The 23,019-nt window shown below is 40.6% G+C and overlaps 1 protein-coding gene across 3 annotated transcripts; it reads left to right on the forward strand.

The window, feature by feature from the left end:
* Nucleotides 1–650: 650 nt before the first annotated feature.
* Nucleotides 651–22,506, forward strand: srlb (sarcalumenin b). Of its 3 annotated transcripts, none has more exons than XM_042505878.2 (7): nucleotides 651–700; nucleotides 13,158–13,262; nucleotides 13,725–13,820; nucleotides 14,682–14,717; nucleotides 17,037–17,153; nucleotides 17,916–18,149; nucleotides 18,239–22,506. In XM_042505878.2, exons 3-7 carry the CDS (start codon nucleotides 13,772–13,774, stop codon nucleotides 19,048–19,050), a joined length of 1,248 nt encoding a protein of 415 aa, XP_042361812.1. In that variant the 5' UTR covers nucleotides 651–700; nucleotides 13,158–13,262; nucleotides 13,725–13,771; the 3' UTR covers nucleotides 19,051–22,506. The 3 variants fall into 3 exon arrangements, with proteins under 3 accessions (XP_042361812.1, XP_042361810.1, XP_042361811.1); XM_042505876.2 differs by lacking the exon at nucleotides 651–700 and adding an exon at nucleotides 1,529–1,683; XM_042505877.2 differs by lacking the exons at nucleotides 651–700; nucleotides 14,682–14,717 and adding an exon at nucleotides 1,529–1,683.
* Nucleotides 22,507–23,019: the final 513 nt, after the last annotated feature.

A 23,019-nucleotide genomic window follows, 5' to 3' on the forward strand; every position in this document is an offset into this window, starting at 1 on the left:
AAGAAAAAAAAGCTGCAAAGACAGAAAACCAAATACAGGAGCACAGAGGCTTAGGCCTTGGCATCAGTGCAACAACAAATGGCTAAATCATATGGTATACCATGCAAGTCATCACCGACAATACATTTTACAAATTGTGTTTCAGAGACCGGAAATAGCTTTATGTATTAGAAGGAGTCTTTCTCTGAGGAGACTAGAATTAAATAAGTTAAAATTCTGGAAAATACACTTATTCGCTTTCTTGCCAAGAGTTTAATAAGAACTCAGTACTTCCCAAACAAGTACATTTTCACTTAAACCTTATTATTTAAAACCAAACTAAATTCAAACTTATGTATACCCTTTTCAAAGTCAGACTCCAATATTACAGGTTTTTAGATGTGTTTGGGAAGTACTGAGCATATGACTGGATAAAGGAGACTCAGATAAAACTCCACGACTCGTTTGATTTAGTAAACGTGTCATAGTTCGGCATTACTGGTCACCTGCTCACTTCTGCCCGTCCTGTCACGCAACTCCCACTCAGTAATGTTCTGTTCACCCTGGTTTCCCACTCTTCAGCATCAGTCCCCCCCACCTAATCAAGGTAACCCACTTCACCTGTTCCTGATTGCATACAAGACACCTGCTCCGCCTGCCTCCTCGTAAACTCCTCAGTTCCTCTCGGCCGTGTGAAGTTTTTCCCAGACGGCTCTACAATGTGAGTTAGTCTTTTCATCTATCTGTGCTAACCTGTGTGTGTGTGTGTGTGTGTGTGTGTGTGTGTGTGTGTGTGTGTGTGTGTTCGCACTACCAAGATTACTCAGAATCAAAAACCTGTCTAAAATGTCCAGAAAAATACATTTTTAAATCGTATTATTATCTTTAAAATTGTGTTACAGGAAAAAAAAACAACAACTTTTTTTTAAAATCATGTTATTTAAGTTTGTAGTTCAAGGGTTCCTGTCAAAATTATGTAATAACATTTTTTTGTTGTTATTTACTTTTCTTTTTTTGCTTACATTTGGGTAATTTTCTAGAAACTTACTTTTACTTTTTAGATTTTGAAAGAAACCCTAGTAATTTTGCTTAGGCTTCAAAGGGTTAAACTTGTGAATTCTCCTCATGTCTTGTTTGTTTACTAACTACACATATTCATACTTAGTGTAAGGTAAAAATCTTGTCTTGGCAATAATGTAAAAAAGCATATTCACCAAAACGTTAACCTTTCTTGTAATACAAGTCATCTCAGATTTCAACCCATTTTTCAGTTAAACAGTAAAATATCATATTCTTAGAAGTGTTAGAACATTCACCTGTTCTCACTTTCCGAAAACGCAGATTTTGTAAGCTGATCATCAGTGAAAAGCTGTGTGATTCAGCACTGACACACAGAGCCAGGTTTCGGTGCATTTATGCTGGGGCCCGGGCTGCAACCTCTCTAAAAAGGAGAGTCAGCTGCTCGTACACGTAGAGTCCCTGTGGCATGCTATGAGTCCTGCAACACCACCAACACACAGATCTCAGCCCCCTCCACCAGCTGGCCCTCTCTGCGCCCCGCCTCTTCTCTCTGTGTGCCCTTTAACCTTCCTGCTTCGGTATATATAGTCTGTGTGACTATCAGAGTTCTCCTGGCAGCCATCATGAAGGGTACAGTCTTGATCTGCTGTTTCCTCTCCCTGCTGCTTTTGCAGGCCACAGCAGGTAAGACTTTTAGTACGCAATTTGGTCAAACATGTGGTGGATTACTTGCATTTTACATTTGGTGGTGCACTGTGAGCACGAGCAATGTTTGAGTACAAGTGCTGCCAATGAATGAAACAGTGATGTGATGTAAGTTTAGAGGCTGGTTTAATGAATGCTTAATTGCTTTGTGATTAAACTGTGACCCTTAAGAGATTCAGAGGCAGTGATTCAGACTGTTAAAAGTGGACAGCCAAAAGTAGCTGGTGCAGATCTTGTTATCTATTGTGGGTGCAATTTGGTCAGAAATGCCGCTGGCTTCCAGAGGCAGAGTGCGTGAGGACAGAGACAGTCATGGGAACACCAGCCGAGGATAGACAGTGACAGAGACAGAAATATTAGTCCGGTCTTTCTTTGCAATCGAGCAGGACTATTTGAAATCTGTCTCAGTTTATAATTAAACTGTTGGCACCTTGTACAAAAGTTTCATTTTGTACATGGGTGCATTTTGTCTTTAATTATTCAAATCCAAAACCAACACACCACTCAAATGCCTACTACTTTTAATGCATGAACAAATGTCTTAAAAAATCAATTTGGTGACTTTACAAAGGAGAGCTTTTGAGGATTGTTTAATCTCAGCCTCTCTTGTGGACTGACAGCGTGTCAGCTGTCCTAACGCATGGCACCAGCTGATGGAAAGTCTTAGTCGAACCAAGGAGAGAACAGCCACGCAGGAGCTTGAATGGACATTGAGTTTTTGTCACTTATTTCTTTACTATCATAGTTGTGATCTTTTTGCTTCATCCTTTGCTTTATTTTGGTTTAGAAGAGTTAGTCCTCACTTGATATCCCTATAGGGGACAACATCTCCTGTAACAATAATCCACAGCATCATAAACTCCAGAGATCCTTATGATCTCACAATGAATAGGACTCCATAATACCCATTGAGTTCAATGTGATAGTGACATTAACTTCTCCCAGATTACCAGTTCTAAAAATGCGGACCAGTCTCTGGGTCGGGACAGGAGTGGTTGGTGTTACCCTTGTCTGTCACCCTTGTCCGTCCTTGGGGTGGCGTTCAGCTCCACAGCCCGGGCCCAGGCCTTCATATTCTAGGCTGCTGTCAGGTGTCTAAGATTGGAAGGCCTCCTGAAACCCAACACTGTTCACTACGGTTCCTCCCTCCTTTCCCTCCTGACTCCTCACCCCTCCCAGCCTCATGCTTCCCTTTAGATACACGGCACAGCTGCTGTCACTCTGCACTGTCACAATCGCAATTTATTCCCAGCAGTTGGCCTTATAGGGACATGCATTCTCCAGGCAGGAGGGGCCGGGCTTTGGCTGCAACTCAGGCCTTCATTAGACCACTTTTTCAGGCCCGTGCAGGTGTCTTTTGGTGGCCTCTGTCTCTTATGTGCATACTATGAATTGATTTTTTTGCTGCAGAGCACACAGGAGTCTTCATTCCAGTACCTGCATGTTATGGTCAATTATGAGAATCGTGAACTCCATGCTGCTCTGTGTGTAATTATTTGTGTTATTGATTGGTTTGATTGCTGACAAGAACTCAATTGAAGTGGCTAGCATTGCAGAGTGGAGCAGAAAGGTTAATCTCCTTCCAAAGGAATGTAAAATCGATTTGCTATCATCCCATCATGGGATGTATAACAGCCATGGGCTGTGCAGATTACTGTCATTTCCTAACACTATAATATTTAGTAGATTTTCTGTAGATTTTGAAAGAAATGCAGGTCTGCACGCTGACATGGTGACTTTGATGTTGTGAAATCTTACACTCATTTCTGTCACGTGTCTGTTAGAAATAAATTTAAAGAGTAAAGTCAGTTGATTAAATGAACAGCATGCACTGGATTATTTGATTGCAATCATCTGCATTGTTGTAAAGCAAGGACACTGTGAGTGGAAATTGCAGACAAGATAGAGGAAATCATTTTGGTATTATAATTGATTCATTTCTCTGTGTATGGTCAGGCATGATCAGGCTCTAGCAGTATGAACCATAGATTTATGATTATGATTAGATATCAGATGCCAAGATGGTGCCTATTCATTCCAATGGAGCTGTTTGTCTGGTGCTTTCGTCAAAAATAGTCCTCCAGGTTTACCTCTGTCATATGAAGCCCACTTAGTAGAGAACCCCAGAAATGAGCCCTAAAACCCCAAAATCAGTTCACACATCAGCCCCTCTGGTTCCCTCGTCTCAAAGTCAATGGGTTTTACATCATTAAATAACGCACTCTCGGTCGGAATCGGCCTTGCATGTAGTTCAAGGTGTCCTGTCAACAGTTTTACAGACGTCTCTTTTACAATGAAGGCCTATGGGGAAAATGCCTTTTGGGCTGCAGTTTTTTCACTACAATACCACATATGACCACTGGGAAAATTGGTTACAAGGCTGAGCGGCTTTTCTCAAGGGGCTGCTGTGAACACACCTTTAGGTGTAGTAAGGCCGGTTGCTTCAGGCAGGCCTGGAGCTAGTGACTGCCGTAATATTTCCTTTACAGTCATTTACCTGCAGGTGTTAGCTTCAATCTTCAAGGAGCAGAGGAAACTTGAGTGGGTCAACATGCATTACATGACTGACCTGCCTCCATGACGCATCTGACATGTTATGTGGGAGTAAACATCGTAACATCATTGCTATCGTAACGATCGGGTTATTATGAGGTTGCCAGAAACCTTACACTAACCCAGTCTTGTGTGTGTCGAGGATTGAGTACAGTGTCCAATGTCATAAGCGTTGTTTGAGTGTGAGACTGTTGTAAGAAAGCTGATAATGCACTATAAAAACTTCAGTTAGTGCAAATGCAGTTACAGCATATTGCTAAAATGCAGCACTCAGAGCCTGAGAGCTGACGGTCTTTTTATATATACAAATATATTGTAGCCTCTTTGGGACCTTGATCAGTTCTTGACAATGGCGTGTTTATACTTGAGTGGTAACACTATCCATCCTTGATACAGTAGAATCATCTTTGGCCTCCTCACTTTGCAGACAGGAGACATGGACATTTAAATGCGCACTGTATCCACGTGATCCCCTCTGATGGCATGTGGCATGTCTGGGACACCCCATGAGCTGGTAGTAATAGCAGGCACACACCAGCCTTACAGCACACCCCTCCTTAAGACAAGCCCCCTAGTCCCAAGGGCACCTGACGTCCTCTCCTGGCTTTCGAACAGGAGAGCAGGGATAGAGGCGTCAGATCAACACCCCCGGGTAAAGTGCCTTTGCCACCGCACCTACCTCTGAGCCTGTCACTCAGCTGCATGTCTAGTTGTCAGTGACCCCTTAGAGGACTTACAATCTGGAAGTGGCTCACTTAAGATGGTCTGTTAGAGCCTGTGAAAACCCTAAAGTTAATGATGCTTCTTGTTTTGAGTTTTTTCCCCTGTTGAACAAACTATACCAACATTTAGATCTAGAAAGTAGTCCGACTTTTTGTGTATGAACTTTCCATCTGAAACACAGGCATTTACAGGACATGAATGATGTCACTACTCTGTAAAATCTGACAAGTCGATCTTAGAATAATCTTTGAGGGGCGTTGGTGGCTCAGTGGATAGAGCAGGCGCCCCACGTACAGAGGCTGAGTTCCTGTCGCTGCCTTAGCCCTTCGCTGTGTGTCATCCCCTCTCTCTCCTTTTTTTCACACTTACTCTCTTTCCTATCCATAAAGCCCCAAAAATATTTTTGAAACCTTTGAAGCCTTGATTAATTAATTAAAGTAAACTTAACAATGAGATATATAGTACATGGAAATTAAGACTACCTAAATCAGGCATGTCAAACCGGTCCACAGGGGGGCCGGTGTGGCTGCAGGTTTTGTTTCCAACCAAGTAGCAGCACACCAGACTTGACTCATTTAATCAACTGATCTCCGTCTTCAGACAGTTGATTGGTCAAACTGTGTGCTCTTGGTTGGTTGGCACAAAACCTGCAGCCACACCGCCCCTACCATTTATGCCTGACCTAAATCTTTCAAGGTGTCCAAGATTTAAAAAAAAAGTAAAATTAACTTGTCAGGTTTTTCAGTGTATGACTTGATTTTATATTTGTGATTGAACTGCATGTCTTGCATCAAACACCTGATATACAAGGAAAACCATAACTTATGTTTTTTGCCAAGTATCAGTACTGTATTCCAAACTTACATGAGCACTCTCAGTACAGTAGCCCTTACACAATCAGCTCTAAGGGATGTGGATGTCTCTGAGTCTCCACGCTGACTAAAATAGGAGCCAGCCATTCTGCCCCCTCCTCTGTCCATCTTCTGACCCATTGTGGGTCTATTTTTGACTATGGGGGAGTACTAGTTCCACAAGCTGTGCCACCTGTTGCCATCTGTGGCCTCTTCTCACCACACCCTGCACAAGCTCTGCTGACTGCTCTCACACCTCTTAACCTCACAAGACGAAAAATCATGTGCATTTATAGGTTTATTTAGCATTCATTAGGCGTTTTTAGTGAGATGTATGTGCAAGTCTGTCTAACGTGTGCAAGAAAATTGTTTCGTGTTTGTCACATTAATGCAATTTAATACAAACCAGTGCTTAAGTGTAAATTGGCAACCTGAATGAAACTGATGCCTCTCCGTGCATCTTTCCAGTGGAACCCCATGGCCTTCAGTTAAGGTTGCCTGAATCCCCCCCCTGCTCAGGATAAATCCTCTGACTGGGGGTTTTAGGCCTGTCGCCCTCATCAGGTTCGTAATTCAATTTACCTCCACTGTGCGGCAAGCAGAACATGATCCTGGGGTTTTACACATATACAGATACCTAATATATACAGTGTAAATGCACATGGCTGCCCATACAGACCAGCCCACATATCCATGTCCACATGAGTACATAATGCACATTAGGGTAATCCCTGGTTGTAGATCTGGACTACATTAACACTGCGTTTGGTAAATTTTATTAAAATAACTTTTTGTCATATCTAATGAAAATGTTACTATATTCTAAGAGTAGTACATGAGACAGTCTATGAAAAGAGTCATGCCTGTGTGCCTCCTCATAGTGCTTCTCATTGCATTTTCTAGAATCCTCCACAATGAATGAAAGCAGCCAATCTAAACCAAGAGGTCTCTTACGTAGCTGTCAATCATGTCAATTATGGCTCGTGACCTGCAGTCAAAGTGTCAATTTAAGAAGCACTGTTCAAGTAAAAATCAAGATTCTGTCACTGCATTACCTATTTCTCAACTCAAAACTTTTCAGAAACATATTTTAGTGTACTGTTTAGCTGTAAAATGAGAAAGTTTTGACCCAGCCTCCATGTTGAAAACAGTCTAGTGAAGACGAAGTACTGCCGCCAACCCATCGATGGATGACTGAACAGGCTGACTGGGCACAGGCTCAGGGGCCCCACTGGCCTTTACCTGCAAAATGTCTCTCAAATTAACACATACTGACTATAAACACACTCAAAATTACTGCAAATAGACAGGAAATATAAAATAGGCAAAACACACCCAGAAACGTGTCTCATGTCCCACTGTGTGAATACAGTTACAGTTTCAGCAAATAACTACAAAAGCTGATTTTATAAAGCCACAGCTTTAATATGGTAAATGCAATTTGTTGTTTTTTTATCATTTTAAAGCAATGTTGTGCAACTTTTAGTTGATTGTTAAGTCTCTTTACCAGATTGTCATACTGATGCATTTGGTTAATAGTTGGACCAAAGCACCAACCCAAAATGTTGGTATTTTTCAACTTTGGAGTGAGACTCACCAATCATCTAAGAGTTGATAATGTTGCTTTAAACTACAACACTGGTTTAGGTTTGTGATTGGCTGAATTAGTTGAAAGCTCATAAATTGCATTATTTTTGATTTTGTTTTTTATTTCATTTGAACTAGTTATGTATTTGCATATTAGATAGTAATTTGCTTCACAGTTTGTGATGTCAAAAACTTGCACATAAACAGCTCATATAAGTGAGAGTCTGTTTTTACTGTATAAAGCACTTTGTGTTACAGTCTGTTTTTATGAAAAGTGCTTTACAAATAAAGTCTGATCGATTGATTTGAAAAAAAGTTTCACAGTTGCAGCAGTTGATTAAAATTCCTTCTGATGACTGAATAACCTCCACACCAGGATCTATAGTTGAGGCATGACTTACCCAGCCACTGAGGCCGTGGTAGGCTTAAATCACCAGCATTCCTACTGGATGTGCTGATGCCGCCAGAATGTTTCTCCAAACTAAGTGAAGGTTGTGTGGCAACGGGCTCACTGAGGACACATGTTCATGGGCGCAGATGTCCGGGGTTCAACTCCCCTGGCGCCTGCAGGGTTAATTTTGACCACTGATGCAAGGCCCGCCTTTCGTGGGCAACACTACCTCTCTGATCTTTGCGGACCTCTGTTCCAGGGCTTCCATCAGGGATTGACTGGATTGGAAGGTGTTAACACAGTCACAGCAGTTAAAACCCACTCAAGAGGCTAGTGTTAAAAGACATGACTCTTCTGAATGATGAGTCAAGTTACAGAGACTTGAGTAAGCTTCGTGTGCTGCTGGGACACAACTGGTGAGATGTTCCTCAAAAGCCCCTTCAGCCTCGGAGTTGAATCATCCTCAGTGTGCTTTGAAAGCTCACTTCCTCGTTGTGTAACTCATCCCATCTTGCACTAAATCTTCGCCCAGTGTTTGTTCAGATAATTTAGATTCCTGCTCTTGCAGTGTTTCTCTTTGACTCATTTTGACGTGCAGCCAAAATGTGCCATGACAATGTTGGTGGTTGCAAAGTGGCTGCCATGTGTCACAGATGGTGCTGCAAGATGATGTCACTTTCTGTTGTTTCTAAAGGTCATGCAGACAAAAGCAATTTGGCATGTAACAATCATCTGACATAATGGCTGATTTTGAATGAAGTTTTAAGTTGTTGTTTTAAGTTTTATTTCTGCTTCATTCGAGTGGAATAGCACTCTCACCAAAATGAGCTTGCATGCATAAATGGATGAATCCATTTTTTTCTTGCATTGTTTTTGTAATAACTGTCATACATCTATTTTTCTCATCACCACATTCTGCTGTACCTCCTAAAAAATACTAATTGAGAGCACAGACGTAACACGCAGCCTTTTACCCATTTAAATAATTTGCGACAGATATAGAGAGTCACTGAATCTTTTTTGGGATCGCAGTATTACTCATACCCCTCTTTTTATTCTGCCTGCTAACCTTTTGGTTTCTCTTGTTCTTGCACCGTGCTGGGAGCAACATTACACAAGCTTATTTTTAGCAGGTTGACTCTGTGAGAATCAGCTGTGTTGTTCCTTAACCAGCAGTGTGTGTCACTATTGCCACACTGCAGGAGAGTAACTGGCTCCTTTTCAACTCTTTTGTGGTCCTTACATGATTTTTTACCTGTGCACAAACTGTACACAACAGACACTTTCTATCCCTGACACTTATATTGAGCGGAATTGAATCTATTGACCATGAGGATATTTCTATTTTAGATACTCTTGTTTCTATAATATAGAAGTTTACTTCAGGCGTGTAAACAAACAGGCCTTCAGATGATTTTACTGGTCATTTGATGCACCAGTGTTTTTGGCCAAAGCAGCGTGTCATTCTGACTCCTGTCCAGAAACACTAGACGTGAAGGCCACATGGCCAGTGGCTGTACTCCAGGTGAGGGTGTGGGGTAATCTCTATAAACAAATATCTGCATATGAATGCAGGACCTGTGGGCAACAGGACAAAATTTGGTGTTGGAGGCATTCTGGTTTTGAGTAATACTTTGTTTGTAGTCTATTGAACAGCCGGATATAAGCCAGCTTTGGTTCTATGCATGTAAACAGTCCATGTCTGGCCTTTTTTTGTCTACTTTCTAAAAAGTCTGCATTCTTATGTAGATATCAGTCTGGTCGTAGATGTCTTCTCTCAACTCCAACTCCAACTCCAGATCCAACTGTAAATAGTGACCAGTGCATGGAAGAGGAAGTCTTGGCCCAGATATCCATTATTTTATTTGCTGTCTTGAACCAAACCCCCAAAATATTGGCTGTTACCTATAGCGTTCAGGTACCACACTGCACTTTCAAGCCAATTTGACATAGTGGCCAAGCTGTGGCAGTACAACTTCCGGGTCCATCATGTGATACCGCTGGGGTCCGAAATGACTCTTTCCATAGACTTACATGTACATTTTTTTTTTTTTTTGTAGATATATCAACTTTCCAGAATGACTGCTTGAATAGTCATTATGTCCTAAATGTTGTTATACTCACTATAGCCAAATAGTTTTTTTTCTACTATTGTTCATGTGAAACAAGCTGAGGGACCAAGTTGGTGGTAGTCAGGGTTACAGGAAAAGCTATTGTGCTTGCTTTATGGGCCCATGGATCTAGAAGATTGTATCCACTTTTTCTTGGTTTCATGCACCACTAAATCAACTTTCATAAGTATGAACAGGGCCCAACCTCCAACACTGTATCCAGTTTTCTCTATACATTCACGTACTGTCCTCAGAGGTCATCAGCCCAACAGTTGTTGGATTCTGAGTTAGCTGATTGATGGCGTTGATTGATTTACAATATATAATTTTTCATAGACAAAAAGCCACAAAGCTAGATTCAGCATCCATTCATCCAGCACTACGACTGAAGACATGTCATAGTGCAGAATGTCAGTGATGAACATATGCTATTATTGTATAACCCTTTTAAAACTAAAATACTGACAGACACATAAATTGCTGGCATATATTAAGTAAATGTTTGGCAAAAGGGTCACTTTGATAATGCCATTTGTAAAACTGTGAACATGCAAAGCTCCTATATATTAACATTAAGCAAGATTCAGTCAAAGTGGAGAAGGCCTTGCCAGTGTACATCATCGCTTTAATATGATAATAAATGTTCGAAGTACAATGTTTGGTTCTTACTCCAAAAATCCCTTGTATTCTCATCGAGACATGGTTTGTACACATGATTCAAATAATGTATTTAAAGGACTTGTGAATTTGATGAAATTGCTGAGAGTGGGATAATTGAGGATATAATTTTTTACGAGAAATTGGAACTGTGGAGGGGCAAAGGGTAGATCTCACTCATAGGTGACAACTTGCAAACAACCTGTCACTGCAGCCTTGCCCTTAAGTATGCATAACTTTGAGCCTTAAACGAAAAAGGTAAGCAGGTTAGTGATAGTAAAAAATTCACAACCCATACAGCAGAATATTGAAAACAGCTATCGAGACAAACTGTTTTCAATACCAGGTTGTAAACCTGTTTATTTCTGCTGTAAAGTTGGGCATTTTAACATGGGGGTCGTTTGGGATTCACTCTGTTTTGGAGCCAACCTCATAAGGCTGTTTGATGAACTACAGTTTTAGACACTTCTTTACTGGCTTAATTTCTCAAATGTCTATAATATTCAATCAATCAATCAATCAATCAATCAATCAATCAATCAATCAGTCAGACTTTATTTGTATTGCACTTTTCATACAAACAAAACTGTAACACAAAGTGCGTCATACCTTACCTTAGAATGAGCCATTTATCTCTACATAGGGAATGGTTCTTCTTCCACAAAGATTACCATGCTGTTTCTGCAGTCATGTCTATTTTTTTTATTTTATGTCTATTTTTGCCTTGGTCCTAGTGTCCTACACACTTGGCACACATTTCAGTTGGTTGCAATATGCAACCCAACCACAAGATGCCACTAAATCCTACACACTAGACCTTTAATATTCCAATAACATGCTGCAAATGCCTTTAAAATCCCATAACAACTCTATTAAGGGAGTGTCTGGTAGCTTGGATAAAAACACCCATAACTCTCAGGGGCATGGAGGTGTGAACCAGAAGACTTCCCCACTCCTCCTATATATAGCCCATAGCCGTAGCAGGTTTGTCTGGAACAGGACTGAGTGGCGTTACTGGGAGGCCTGATCTGAGGCCTGGACACACATGGACAGGCCTCACAGCACAATAAGTCTGTGATAGGTGGTTAAATATAGAAGAGAAAAGACACAGGATTGCACATCATTGTCTCATCATGTATATTACAGATGGGAACACTCAGTCCAGCTTTGAGTCCTCCTCCCAGTCTGTAATGAAATTGGGGAAGTCCCTCTCTCCCTCTCCCTCTCTCTCTCTCCCTCTCTCCCTCTTATCCGTGCTGTTGCTATAAAGCCCATGGTAATGCAAAACAAAGGTCTTTGTTTATTTCCAGCGTTTGCTTTCTAAATTAAGAGCTGACTGTACCAACAGCTGAGATCTGAGCAGTCTGATATGTTCAAATCTGGACATGACACACTGGTGTGTGGATATGTTCTCTCACATTCTCTCTCTGTCACACACACACTGTGGGGGGTGGAAAGAGTAATCAAAATACCACATTTGTAATGGGGTGCAAAATGTACGCCACTTTGGAAAAATGCACTGATTGTAGGAAAGTTCACCAATTTTTTACAATTGCATTCAATAAACTTTGAAACACTAAAAGACTTCAAAGCTACAAAAATTCATGTAAATACATATTGATGAAAACCACAAGATTATTTCATGCTTTTTTTTTTGCACAGTATGATATTAAAACTGATAGATTTGAAGTGCACACACAGGGTGACGTTAGGTCTTGTTGCCAAGTTAAATTTTCCCTGTGGACTCTGCACATGTATCACACAGCAGGAAATGTTAAAGGTCATCTGCCACATTGTAATCACCAACAAGCTTCGTAGTCGTAGATTTCAGGGTGGACGGAGGGTACACGTCCCCTTCAATATTTGGAACATGCATTTGTCCCCAGCAATAAAAATATTAAAGTAGCACAGGAATCTAAAGTAGGTGCAAATAAATCACCAGAATGAAGGAAATTAAGTGTTTCATGCTCAACATTTTTTAGGCAGAGGACATCCCCTGTTTCATATGTATCCCCCCCTGCACAGCAAGTTAGCATTCTTGCCTGACACTTAACAAACATGTTGTGTGGGCTATAACGCAGTAAGGTTTTGTATTTACAAAGATAAACGGTGAGACAGAGAGGTAGATAGACGTGAAACAGCAGAAAAGGCGTTATAGAAGAGGCATTGGGTGTGCATGTGGCTGCAGATTAAATCAAGGCTCAGGTTGGAAACATTAGATAATGAGACAGCTCAAATATCTGCAGTGTCTGAAGTTGCTATTGGCATCCGATGCAAAACTGTCACCCAGAGCTTATTATCAATTATCTGTGTGTCACAGTTAAACTCCCAGCAGTGGTGATACATATTGAGACGCAGGATGTATTTATTGATGTGCTTCTAGAAATAGCAGCACTGTTGGCCTCTGTTGCATAGCTCGATTGAACATGGCTGTCATCAGCCTCAGTGTGAGCCTCACAATGATGTCACCGTCACTGGATTGGTTTGAGCCAAACCTAACCACATTCATGTTATCACATCATTAAAGACATACACTGAGTACTTGAACCAAGTAAAATTATGTTTATGTTGTTTTTACAGAAGAAGAAGAAGGAGGAGATGATTTCATCTCCGTCCTCAGGGACAGATCTCACATCGATGAGACGCTGCGGCTTGCAGCTGAGGAAAAAGCAGGAGACTATGCAGGTGAGGATCAAAGATGATTCAATAAGTGTGTGTTTTGTAAAGCTTTGTGCATGCTTGTACTGTATCTGTCAAATTAAAATGAGCTCCTTGAAGCATGTCAAGCCGTTAAATACTGTAATATCCTTTGAGTCCCTTTCCCTTTTAACCCACAAATGTCTTAGTCTTTGATTATTTATGAAATACAACCAAGGACGATCGTTGGTTATTAGAGTGTGAACCAAGCAGAAGAATGTACCAGTGGTTCTGAGACAAATTAAATCTAATGGATCATTAGATGGCTAATAAAATACTGTAGGAACAATAAAAAAAACAGTTTGCGGCACAATAGATTTTTTTTCTGACTTATCTTAAATAGTTGCTTTTCCTTGTGAATCTGTATGATTGTACCTTTTCAGGGCTGTAAAAAATGATTTAATTGAAACATCTTTCTCATAATTTCTTCTTACTCTTCTTGTCTTTCAGCGGCTCTACAGAAGCTGCGAAACATCTACCACACATCCATCAAGCCGATGGAGCAGGCCTACAAGTACAACGAGCTGAGGCAGCACGAGATCTCAGGTATCAATCATGGAGGCTTCTGCTACGTCTGCACTTTGTTCTGATGTGTGTGTTTCTCTGTTTGGGTTGCTTTGTTGACTGATTTGTTGACTTGTTCGTACACATACGTCATCGTCATCCCATCAACCAATACACAGTAGCAAAAAATCTTTTTTTTTTCAATTCTTTGGGATTTTATTGCTAGTATCTTTTTTGGACTCCATTGTTTTATTAGGGCATGAATTGTGCACTATTTATAATTATGTTAATAACTTTAAAGGTCACTCATAAGCGTAAAGGCATAAAAACAATAACAATATATACATTCATATTTAGTTCAGGTCCAGAAAAAAGATCCACTATAATTTTGTCTAAATCTCTCCATTCATGATATATTTCTTCCCCTTTTCTTCTGTTCATTTTCCTCCAATACTTTTTGAATTGTCCTTGTTTGATTTTGAAATGACTATGCACTGTTTCTTCACAGTAAGCTCAACACTCTCATGTTGGACACTGAACTGCCAGAAAGAAACTGTACTTTTCCACAATGAAATAAAGCTCGCCCTCTGGTGGCTTTTTAGGCTGGGCATGCAGGCAAACTTGTCAAATACCACTTGTATCATGCCTCTGATATTTTCTTGTAGAAGAGAGTAAAAACCTAAAGATTCACACAGCCTCAGAGGTAGACTCTCATTTGTAGACGGACATGTTTGACACATTAGGTCAAATATGGGACTAGATTCCCACCCATTCATGCATATTGTTACTCTGCCCCTCCCTGTTGCTTCTAGAGACCTCACACCCTCACTCCTCACTCTCCTCCACCTCCTGTTCCCTTCACTTCTCTGTACCTCACCCTCTCCCCATCCCCTCATCTAACAGCCTACCCCGGACGAACCCTGGGGGACTCAGCCACAGGTGGGTGTGGGTGGGGCTTACCTGTGCATGGCACCGCCTCAAGTGCTCAGCCCCTTCTCCCCCCCCCCCCTTCATTTGTCCTCATACATTTGTGAGTCACTTAGGCTAATGGAAATGCTGCACTGCTGTCTATGGGTCAAAGAATTTCAAGCATGTTTCCCTTTTGGCAAAGGTTCTACCCATACAGAGCAGTTTTATATGCAATGAGAATCAAAAAAAAAGAAAAAAGTACTCATTCTTGATTTACTCACTCAAAAATTCAATAAAATTTCTGTATTAAAGAATTAAAAGGGAAGAAATGTAAATAAAAAGGCTAAACTAAAGGAACACTTTAAACTACCTCCAAATGATCAGTTGTATATCGGTTACTCACCTTGTGTTACACTGAATTCACACAAAAGAACTTTTTTTCTTGCATGCCTTTAGTGAATGAAGAAGCCAAAAATGGAGAAAATGCTTAATAAATTAAAGTCATAGGGGTCCATGTTTAACAACAGCAAAACTATATCAAAACGCCTGTTACAAAACTTGTGAGAGTAATCCAAGTCTCATTTATCAAATTGTATGCTTAGTTCCTCTGAAAAAGACAGCTCTTTTCAACAAGAAACTGAACCACAGGTGAAATTATCTGTGCTCTCTTCAAAGCCAGACTCGATTGACAAAAATAATGGTTTTACTTCACTGAACAAAGGGGCTGCTGGTTTAATGCTGCACCAATCAGTCAGTTAGTTTGTGTAATTGTGTTTTAAAGGGTCAGATCAAATTCCACATGAATATTCTCCATTTTTGATTCTTTGTTCACTTGAGGCATGCGAGAAAAACAAAGTTTTCTTCACAAATTCAATGCAACACAGGGGGAATAATTGAATTAAGAAATTTTAATATTTTAAGCATTTAGGCAGCACATTATCCACAGTATTAATAGAGAGACCATGTATTTAGTTGTGTAGTTAGGGTACAAAACGTAAAATATGGAGTGGGTTGCATGTGCAGCTCTGGCTTTTGTGAAGGACACACAGGTTTAAGGAAGGGACACTGGTGGGAGAGGGTGGTGAGTGTTCAGCTAAGAGTGAATCTACTGACTTTAGTCTCATTTTTAATTTTTCTTTTTTTAAAAAACCTCTAGCATCGGGGGTGGGTATTTAGAATTCTGTTCTGGTGAAATGTTCTCCTTTTCTCTTTCTTGCCTTTTTTTGGGATATTTTTATCATCAGCTTCTTTGAATTAATTTGGTGTTGAACCAGTGTAGCAGAACTTCCCTGCACACTACCACCCTGACACCATGTCTACTCACAACAAACACACATGGCAGCTTGTTATGAGCCACACAGCTTGCTCTGAAAGCCTTGCCCTGCTGAGTCTTAAGTCAGAGTGATGGCGCAGCTTTGGCACGTGTCACTAAGATATGGCTGCAGAATTTTCTTCAGATCTTTCTCATGCTATTAAACAAGCATTACAGCTTTCACACATCTTTCTTTCCCTGTCTTTCTTTGTATTGTCTTTGTCAATTTGACATAAATATCTCTGTGCACTTCACTGAGAGTTACAGTACTATCCTAATGTGCTTCTTTGTGTCTTCAGACTTGACGTACAGTTCATCCCAAAAACAACCCCCAATGTACAGTTTGGACAGACTGTTTTTTTGATAACCTTTAAAAACCTGAGCCAATTGGCTTAATTTTTTTTTTCAAAAACACTGAACGAAGGCAAAGAGAAAAAATTAGCAAGAAATAAGTAAAAAGTTAGAAGAAAACTGCCTAAAATTATCAAAGAAAGTAGAAAGAACAAAAATGCAATATGACCTGTAAATAGTGCTAAAATATAATAATAAGAATAATTATAATAATTATTATGTTTTTTCTGTGATCTAATTTTAAATACATAATTACATATGCAGTGGTCTTGATAATTTCCCCTAATTGTTTGATCATTTTCCAATTATTCTCTCTTTTTTTTTTTTTTTTTTTGCAGCTTGCAGGGCATTTTGTGGCAAATGGCTGACTGCCTTTTCCCCTTGTTTTTGAGAGAAATTAAACCAATTTGCCCAAGTTTCAAAGGTTTAAATGCTTCTGAAAGGCACCTGAACCCACCACAAAAAACTGTAAATCCAGGATTCAAAGGGTCAGACTTTCCTTTTTTTTGAGACACAAAAGCAAACTCTGAGGAGCTCAAGTTCTTGTGCCTCAAATATAAACCCAGCACAGCTGGTTTATCTTTAATTTCTTTTAATAAACTTTGGGATGAACTTGAAAGGTTCTTGGTTATCATTTAGCCATCCTGTTGAGATTTGATCCACTGTTGTCTCTCTTTGCTCAACAGATGGAGAGATTACTTCCAAGCCCATGGTGCTGTTCCTGGGACCCTGGAGTGTAGGAAAGTCCTCCATGATCAATTACCTCCTGGGCATGCACGACAGCCCCTATCAGCTCTACACAGGTATGTCACACAGATTTTCCTTTTGAGTTAGCCTAAAAATAATGTTTAATGTTGTAATGTGTGATTCCACAATAGTCAAATACAAATGAACCAAGCCTAAAATGCCATCATCAATCTAGACAGAGACAGCTGCCTTTTCTGAATGTTGCAGGATTGAATGTGGAAGTGCAGGAATGTCATTGTGGTTTTTAAGTGGGCAGATAGCATCATAGAGGTTTTGCTGAATTAAGTTAATATCTAAAGAAGACTCGACAGTGATCTGACACTGTTCAATTTATCTAAAGTGGCTACAATCAATAATTTTAAAATAACAATGTATTAAATGGAAATACGAAAAGGTGTTTTCGGACAAAGCAGTTATGAGGACTTGCTTAGAGTCACTTCAGTTTTCCTACTGGTGGTGCAAAAAGCCTTCAAAGGTATATAGTTCTCAGGCTAGCTCCCCAGTGGGCAGTTCCTCTAAGTGAGTCCCTGAAAACGGCAAATAAAAAGGGGGTCTATGGGGAACTATGACAAAGTTCCTCATCGTGATGAACCAACTGTGACTAAGGACATAAATCTGCAGCTCCCCTCTGCTTTATGGAGCTTTAAAGTGAGTTTTGGGTCATTGCTTAGCTGTCCAGTCAGCACCCAACAGCAGACATTTCCCTTGTGTAAACACATCTATCTCTGTCTAGATCTACTGGCAGATTTTCTTTCTAAAACACATTTTAAACTACTTTTGCTCATCGCTCCCTTTTGTTTCCATGAATTTGTCTGTAGGCGCTGAGCCTACTACCTCTGAGTTCACTGTAATTATGCACGGGGAGAAGATCCGCTCTGTTGAGGGTATCGTTATGGCAGCAGACAGCTCTCGGTCCTTCTCACCCTTGGAGAAGTTTGGCCAAAACTTCCTGGAAAAACTGATCGGTATTGAGATGCCCCACAAGCTGCTGGAACGTGTGACTTTTGTGGACACGCCAGGAATCATTGAGAATCGGAAGCAGCAGGAAAGAGGTAAAACACAGAGTTTACCACACCTCAAATAGAGAGCAGGTGGCTGCACTTCAGTATGTGGAGGTTTACTTATGTCTTCTTCTGTCCAGGCTATCCCTTCAATGATGTTTGCCAGTGGTTCATTGACCGTGCTGACCTGATCTTTGTGGTGTTTGACCCCACCAAGCTGGACGTTGGCCTGGAGCTGGAGATGCTCTTCCGGCAGTTGAAGGGTCGTGAATCCCAGATCCGCATCATCCTAAACAAGGCTGACAGCCTGGCCACCCAGGACTTAATGAGAGTCTACGGAGCGCTCTTTTGGAGCTTAGCTCCCCTCATCAATGTTACTGAACCCCCTCGCGTCTATGTAAGCTCCTTCTGGCCATATGATTATGCACCTGACACCAGCCGTGATCTCTTCAAGCGAGAGGAGATCTCCCTCCTGGAAGATCTGAACCAGGTGATTGAAAACCGAATGGAGAACAAAATCGCCTTCATCCGCCAGCATGGCATCCGCGTGCGCATCCATGGCCTGCTGGTAGACCGCTACGTCCAGACCTTTAAAGAGAAGATGAGCTTCTTCAGTGACCCTGAACTCGTCTTCAAGGAGATTGTTGATGACCCAGACAAGTTCTACATTTTCAAATCCATCCTTGCCAAGACCAACGTCAGCAAGTTTGACCTGCCCAACCGCGATGCTTACCGTGACTTCTTTGGCATCAACCCGGTCACCAACTTCAAGCCCCTGACGGCTCAGTGCTCCTACATTGGAGGCTGTCTGCTGGATAAGATCGAGAAGGCAATCACCAATGAGCTGCCCGCACTTTTGAGCAGCATTAACTCTGGTAAGCAGCCTGGCCTGTCCTCCTGCGAGGCTACCGGCTGTGGCGAGAAGCCAAAGAATCGCTACCGGAAGAACTGAGGAAAACAAAATAACTTGAGTGGGGGAAGTAAGAAGAGAAGGGGTCTGGTGGAAGCCAACCCTGCTTTTGACAGAACGCCTGTATTGTTGAGGAGTCAGAGGAGAGGAGATTAGTGTTTGTTTGTTTTTTTCTCAGGAGAATATAGGGAGGTTCATTTAGGGACTGTGGGAGTGAGGCAGATAGAGGGAGGGAAGGGTCATTGTTTTGAAAAGGCAGCTTAAGGACACAAGTGCTGAAGAAATGAGAACACACCGCTGATCACCGAGTTTTATTAAAATACATGCCCTCCTCTCTCGCTCGCACGATCACAGTGGACTGTCTGGGAATTTGGAGTTGATGTGAAGAAATACAGCAATGAAAAAAAAGCAAAATCAAATAAAAATTGAAAATCCTGAGACTGAAAACAGTCAAATACCAGCTCCCTTGTATGTGAATAAAACAGGAAAAAGTGGAAACAGGAGTTGCAAATTTGTGTTGTAAAATCTTGCATTGCAGAAAGTCGATTCCATAAGCTTCAGAAGCTGACTTTGAAGTAGCCTTTTTGTGGGTGCTATACAAAGCCTTCGTGTTTGTCATCCAAGCCTTTGCTTTTGACCTAGATTAACAATTTACATTGCATGTTAGATCTTATTTAACAGATGCATGCATTTCCTGCTAACATGAAGTTAAGTAATATTTCCATATGTAACTGAAACCTGAAGAGACCCTGACATGCAACAATTTTTTTCTTAGTTTTATATGCTCAGTCCTTGTTGTTGACAACTTGTGAAATGAGCACTGTGATGGAAGCAGAGGTCAGGGTTCAAGGGTCAGAGTCTTCAGAGCGGGGTGGGTATGTTCATTCTGCTTCACCTCTTAACTGTTCTTACTGTTTCTGTTTGCGTCTATAAATTTGCCAGCCTTTGGCAGGAATTCAATACTGTGTTATGATTTCTTTTCCTGCGATCGATAAGCTTCCCAGCTTCTTTTTTAGCTGAATGACCATAAAAAAATAGCACATGAAGGATGTGTTTGGATTATAGCTGTCTATAGCCATTTCTTCTGCAGGATAGAAAGCTATTTATTGATTTTTCAGTGTAAACTCTCCGAATGGGCATTGAAGTAGGCTGTGTATGTGTACTGAATACCCCTTGCTATAATATTCTGCAAACATCCACTGTAAAATTGTGCAAGTGGATCACTGTAATTGTGGATTTCCTTGCTTGCAAAAAGTGGGATGGAAGTAGAAGCAAAGTGGAGGACTCATGAGTTGACCCCTGACCTCTGTGGAAAGAAGTAAGCCCCAAATACTGACCTTTACATTCAACGATTTTGCAGTGATACATGTTGTAGCTGCATGTTCTTATGTACGCCTACCTCAGTGAACTTTCCAGGAGTATGGCATTGTAAAGTTGCTTAAAGGAGCAGTCTGTAAGATTTAGGGGAATGTAGTGGCATCCAGCAGTGAGGATTGCATATTCCAAGCTAAAAGGAGGTTTTTTTTTACCAGGGACTGAATCATACGCAGAGGTCTTCCTCTCTAAAACAAACAGACTTGGTGATTTAAACTGGTAAAAACACTGAGTAAAGCAGTTTTGTATTAAAATCAGTGCTTTTCCAATGATGTTTAGCTGCTGCAGATGGGTCGTTAGCCCAGCTTTTTACCCAGGTTTTTACCACAAGCCTAGTTAGACACAAAGGTCTCTTGCTCTCCAAAACAAACAAACACCATGATTTAAACTGGTAATAATAATAATAATAATAATTTAAAAAATGCTTTACACAAGTGTTTGATTTTAGAGCCAGTGTTTGGAGCTATTGTTTGGTTTGTTTGTTCTGGGCTAACACAGAAACATTGTGGTGTAACATGGCAGACTGTGCATGAGGACCCACTCCCTATGTTGATATAAATGGCTCATTCTAAGGTAACAAAAACACAATGATTCTTATTTACAGGTGATTTATACACAAAAGCAAACATAGTTAGTTATTATATTTTGTTCCATTTCCACCAATATAGGCTATCCTCCTAAATCCTACACATTGGACCTTTAAAAATAGGTTGACATCTTGGGAAATAAATACACAGGGCTGTTTTTTGGCTAACTTTCTGGAAACCTGTTGTTATCATGGGTTGCTAGGCAACCGGCGGAGACTCAAGGAAGTTCCTGCGGCTAGCCAAGAAATAGTCCGGTACATAACGTGTCCTAGAACTTCAGCCGTGTCGCTTTTTCACTGCGGTTTTTGTACGGATTGAGCAAAGGACATATCGTGTGCTAATTACGGGGACCTGGAGGTGCAGGTAGGCGGACATTGTTACCTTTAGACAGACTCTTTGCTCCAGTTTCCAGTCTTAGCTCAACTAAGCTAAGCTAACAGGCTGCTGGCTCAGCTGGCTAATGTTACATATTTCATAGTGCCGCATATTCATTAAAGTGCTATCAAAATAACAAGCTATTGCTTTAAATACAGTCCTTAGACATGACAGGACAAGTAAGACTTACTTATAACTGGACTTTAGTTTCGGTTTGCGCGATATCAGATTTTCACTGCACGTTTATCGTTGTCAAAAGGGTTCATGATAACAACATAATCACGATATCTATGGAGAATTTGTATATAATGGAAATAAGCACCTAATCACAATAATGCTATCACTCAAATTTATCTTAAACTTTGTTTACTGTGCGTTTTTTCTCTTTCTCGGCAAATAAATTACACTCAAAATACAAGTGTAGGGAGTCGGAGTGAGAGACTGTAATCATAACTGTTCAAAATTGTACAAAAAAACCCCAACAAAATCCCTAAATCTTTAGTAAAAAGGCATGCAGATGGCTTTCGGTGAGGTAAACAAAGCCAGAACAGAAAGAAACAGATATTGTTTAAGAGGTCCTGGGTTATTTACACGTGTATGATAAACATGATATCAATATGTCATTTCTAAAATATCACAGTTATCATCAATACCGGTGTATCATGACACTGCTACTTCCAATGAGTTCATCCCGGGCAAATGCACTTCCAGTTCCCTCTGTGTCCTCTCTTACTAAACCCACAGTGAGGAGTGTTTTCCCAGCTAAAATCTGAAGAATAATGAAAAAGAAAACTAACATTTGCATAATTTCCTCTGTTTTTTTGAGTGTGAGTGCTCCACTGGATGTGTTTAGCATGTTTACACTGCAGATCCAGAAAATGCCCACTAGAGAGTGCTGTGTAAAAGTGTAAAAAGTTATACAGACCACTAACTACCACTCATTATGGCAACAGTGTATGCTGACAAAGCTAATGACGTGTGGTTGAGCTTTTGGTATATTTCAGCATCAGTTATCTTAATTTACCTGTGAATTAGATCTGGAATGGATGTGTGTCCCATTAAAGTAGTTGTTGATTAACTTTTTTTGTTTTGGTATAAAATTTATATTAATCTTGGCACAATTTTGGAAGCTTGGTTATCAAGAATAAAGATTTCTGATTGACTAGGTAGTGACACTTTGTGGTTATTCTGATCAAATAATCAATCCTTAATCAGGGAGACTGGAACAAGAAATCAGACAGATCAAAACTTGTACCAAGACTTTTTTTCCTTTGTCTCCTCTTGCTTACAGCTCTGTATTACAACTCTGCCTACATTCATGTTCCCGTTTCTTTTCTCTGAAGGTTCAATTTTTCACTTTTGGATTTGACAGGATTTTCTGAGTTTTACCCTGCAGCTGCAATGCACCAACAGTTTGTCGTGACTGGAAGTGGGGAGGGGTGTGTGTGTGTGTGTGTGCGTGTGTGTGGTGGTATATATTAGGGTGTGACTAGTTTTGGTAGTTGTGCATCAAGACTCCCCTTAAAACACTGACTTAAACCTGCATGTGTGAGAGTATTTTCACTCTCTCTCAAGCATTATCTTGCATAAATTCTGACGAGACTGCAAATGGGAAATAAAGTTGTGAAGTAGTCAAACACTAGAACAGTCTTCATGTATAAATCAAAACTTGTTT

The sequence above is a fragment of the Plectropomus leopardus genome, chromosome 18 (genome assembly GCF_026936395.1).
Source record: "Plectropomus leopardus strain MGB_pleo_1.0 chromosome 18, ASM2693639v1, whole genome shotgun sequence".
Lineage (NCBI taxonomy): Eukaryota > Metazoa > Chordata > Actinopteri > Perciformes > Serranidae > Plectropomus > Plectropomus leopardus.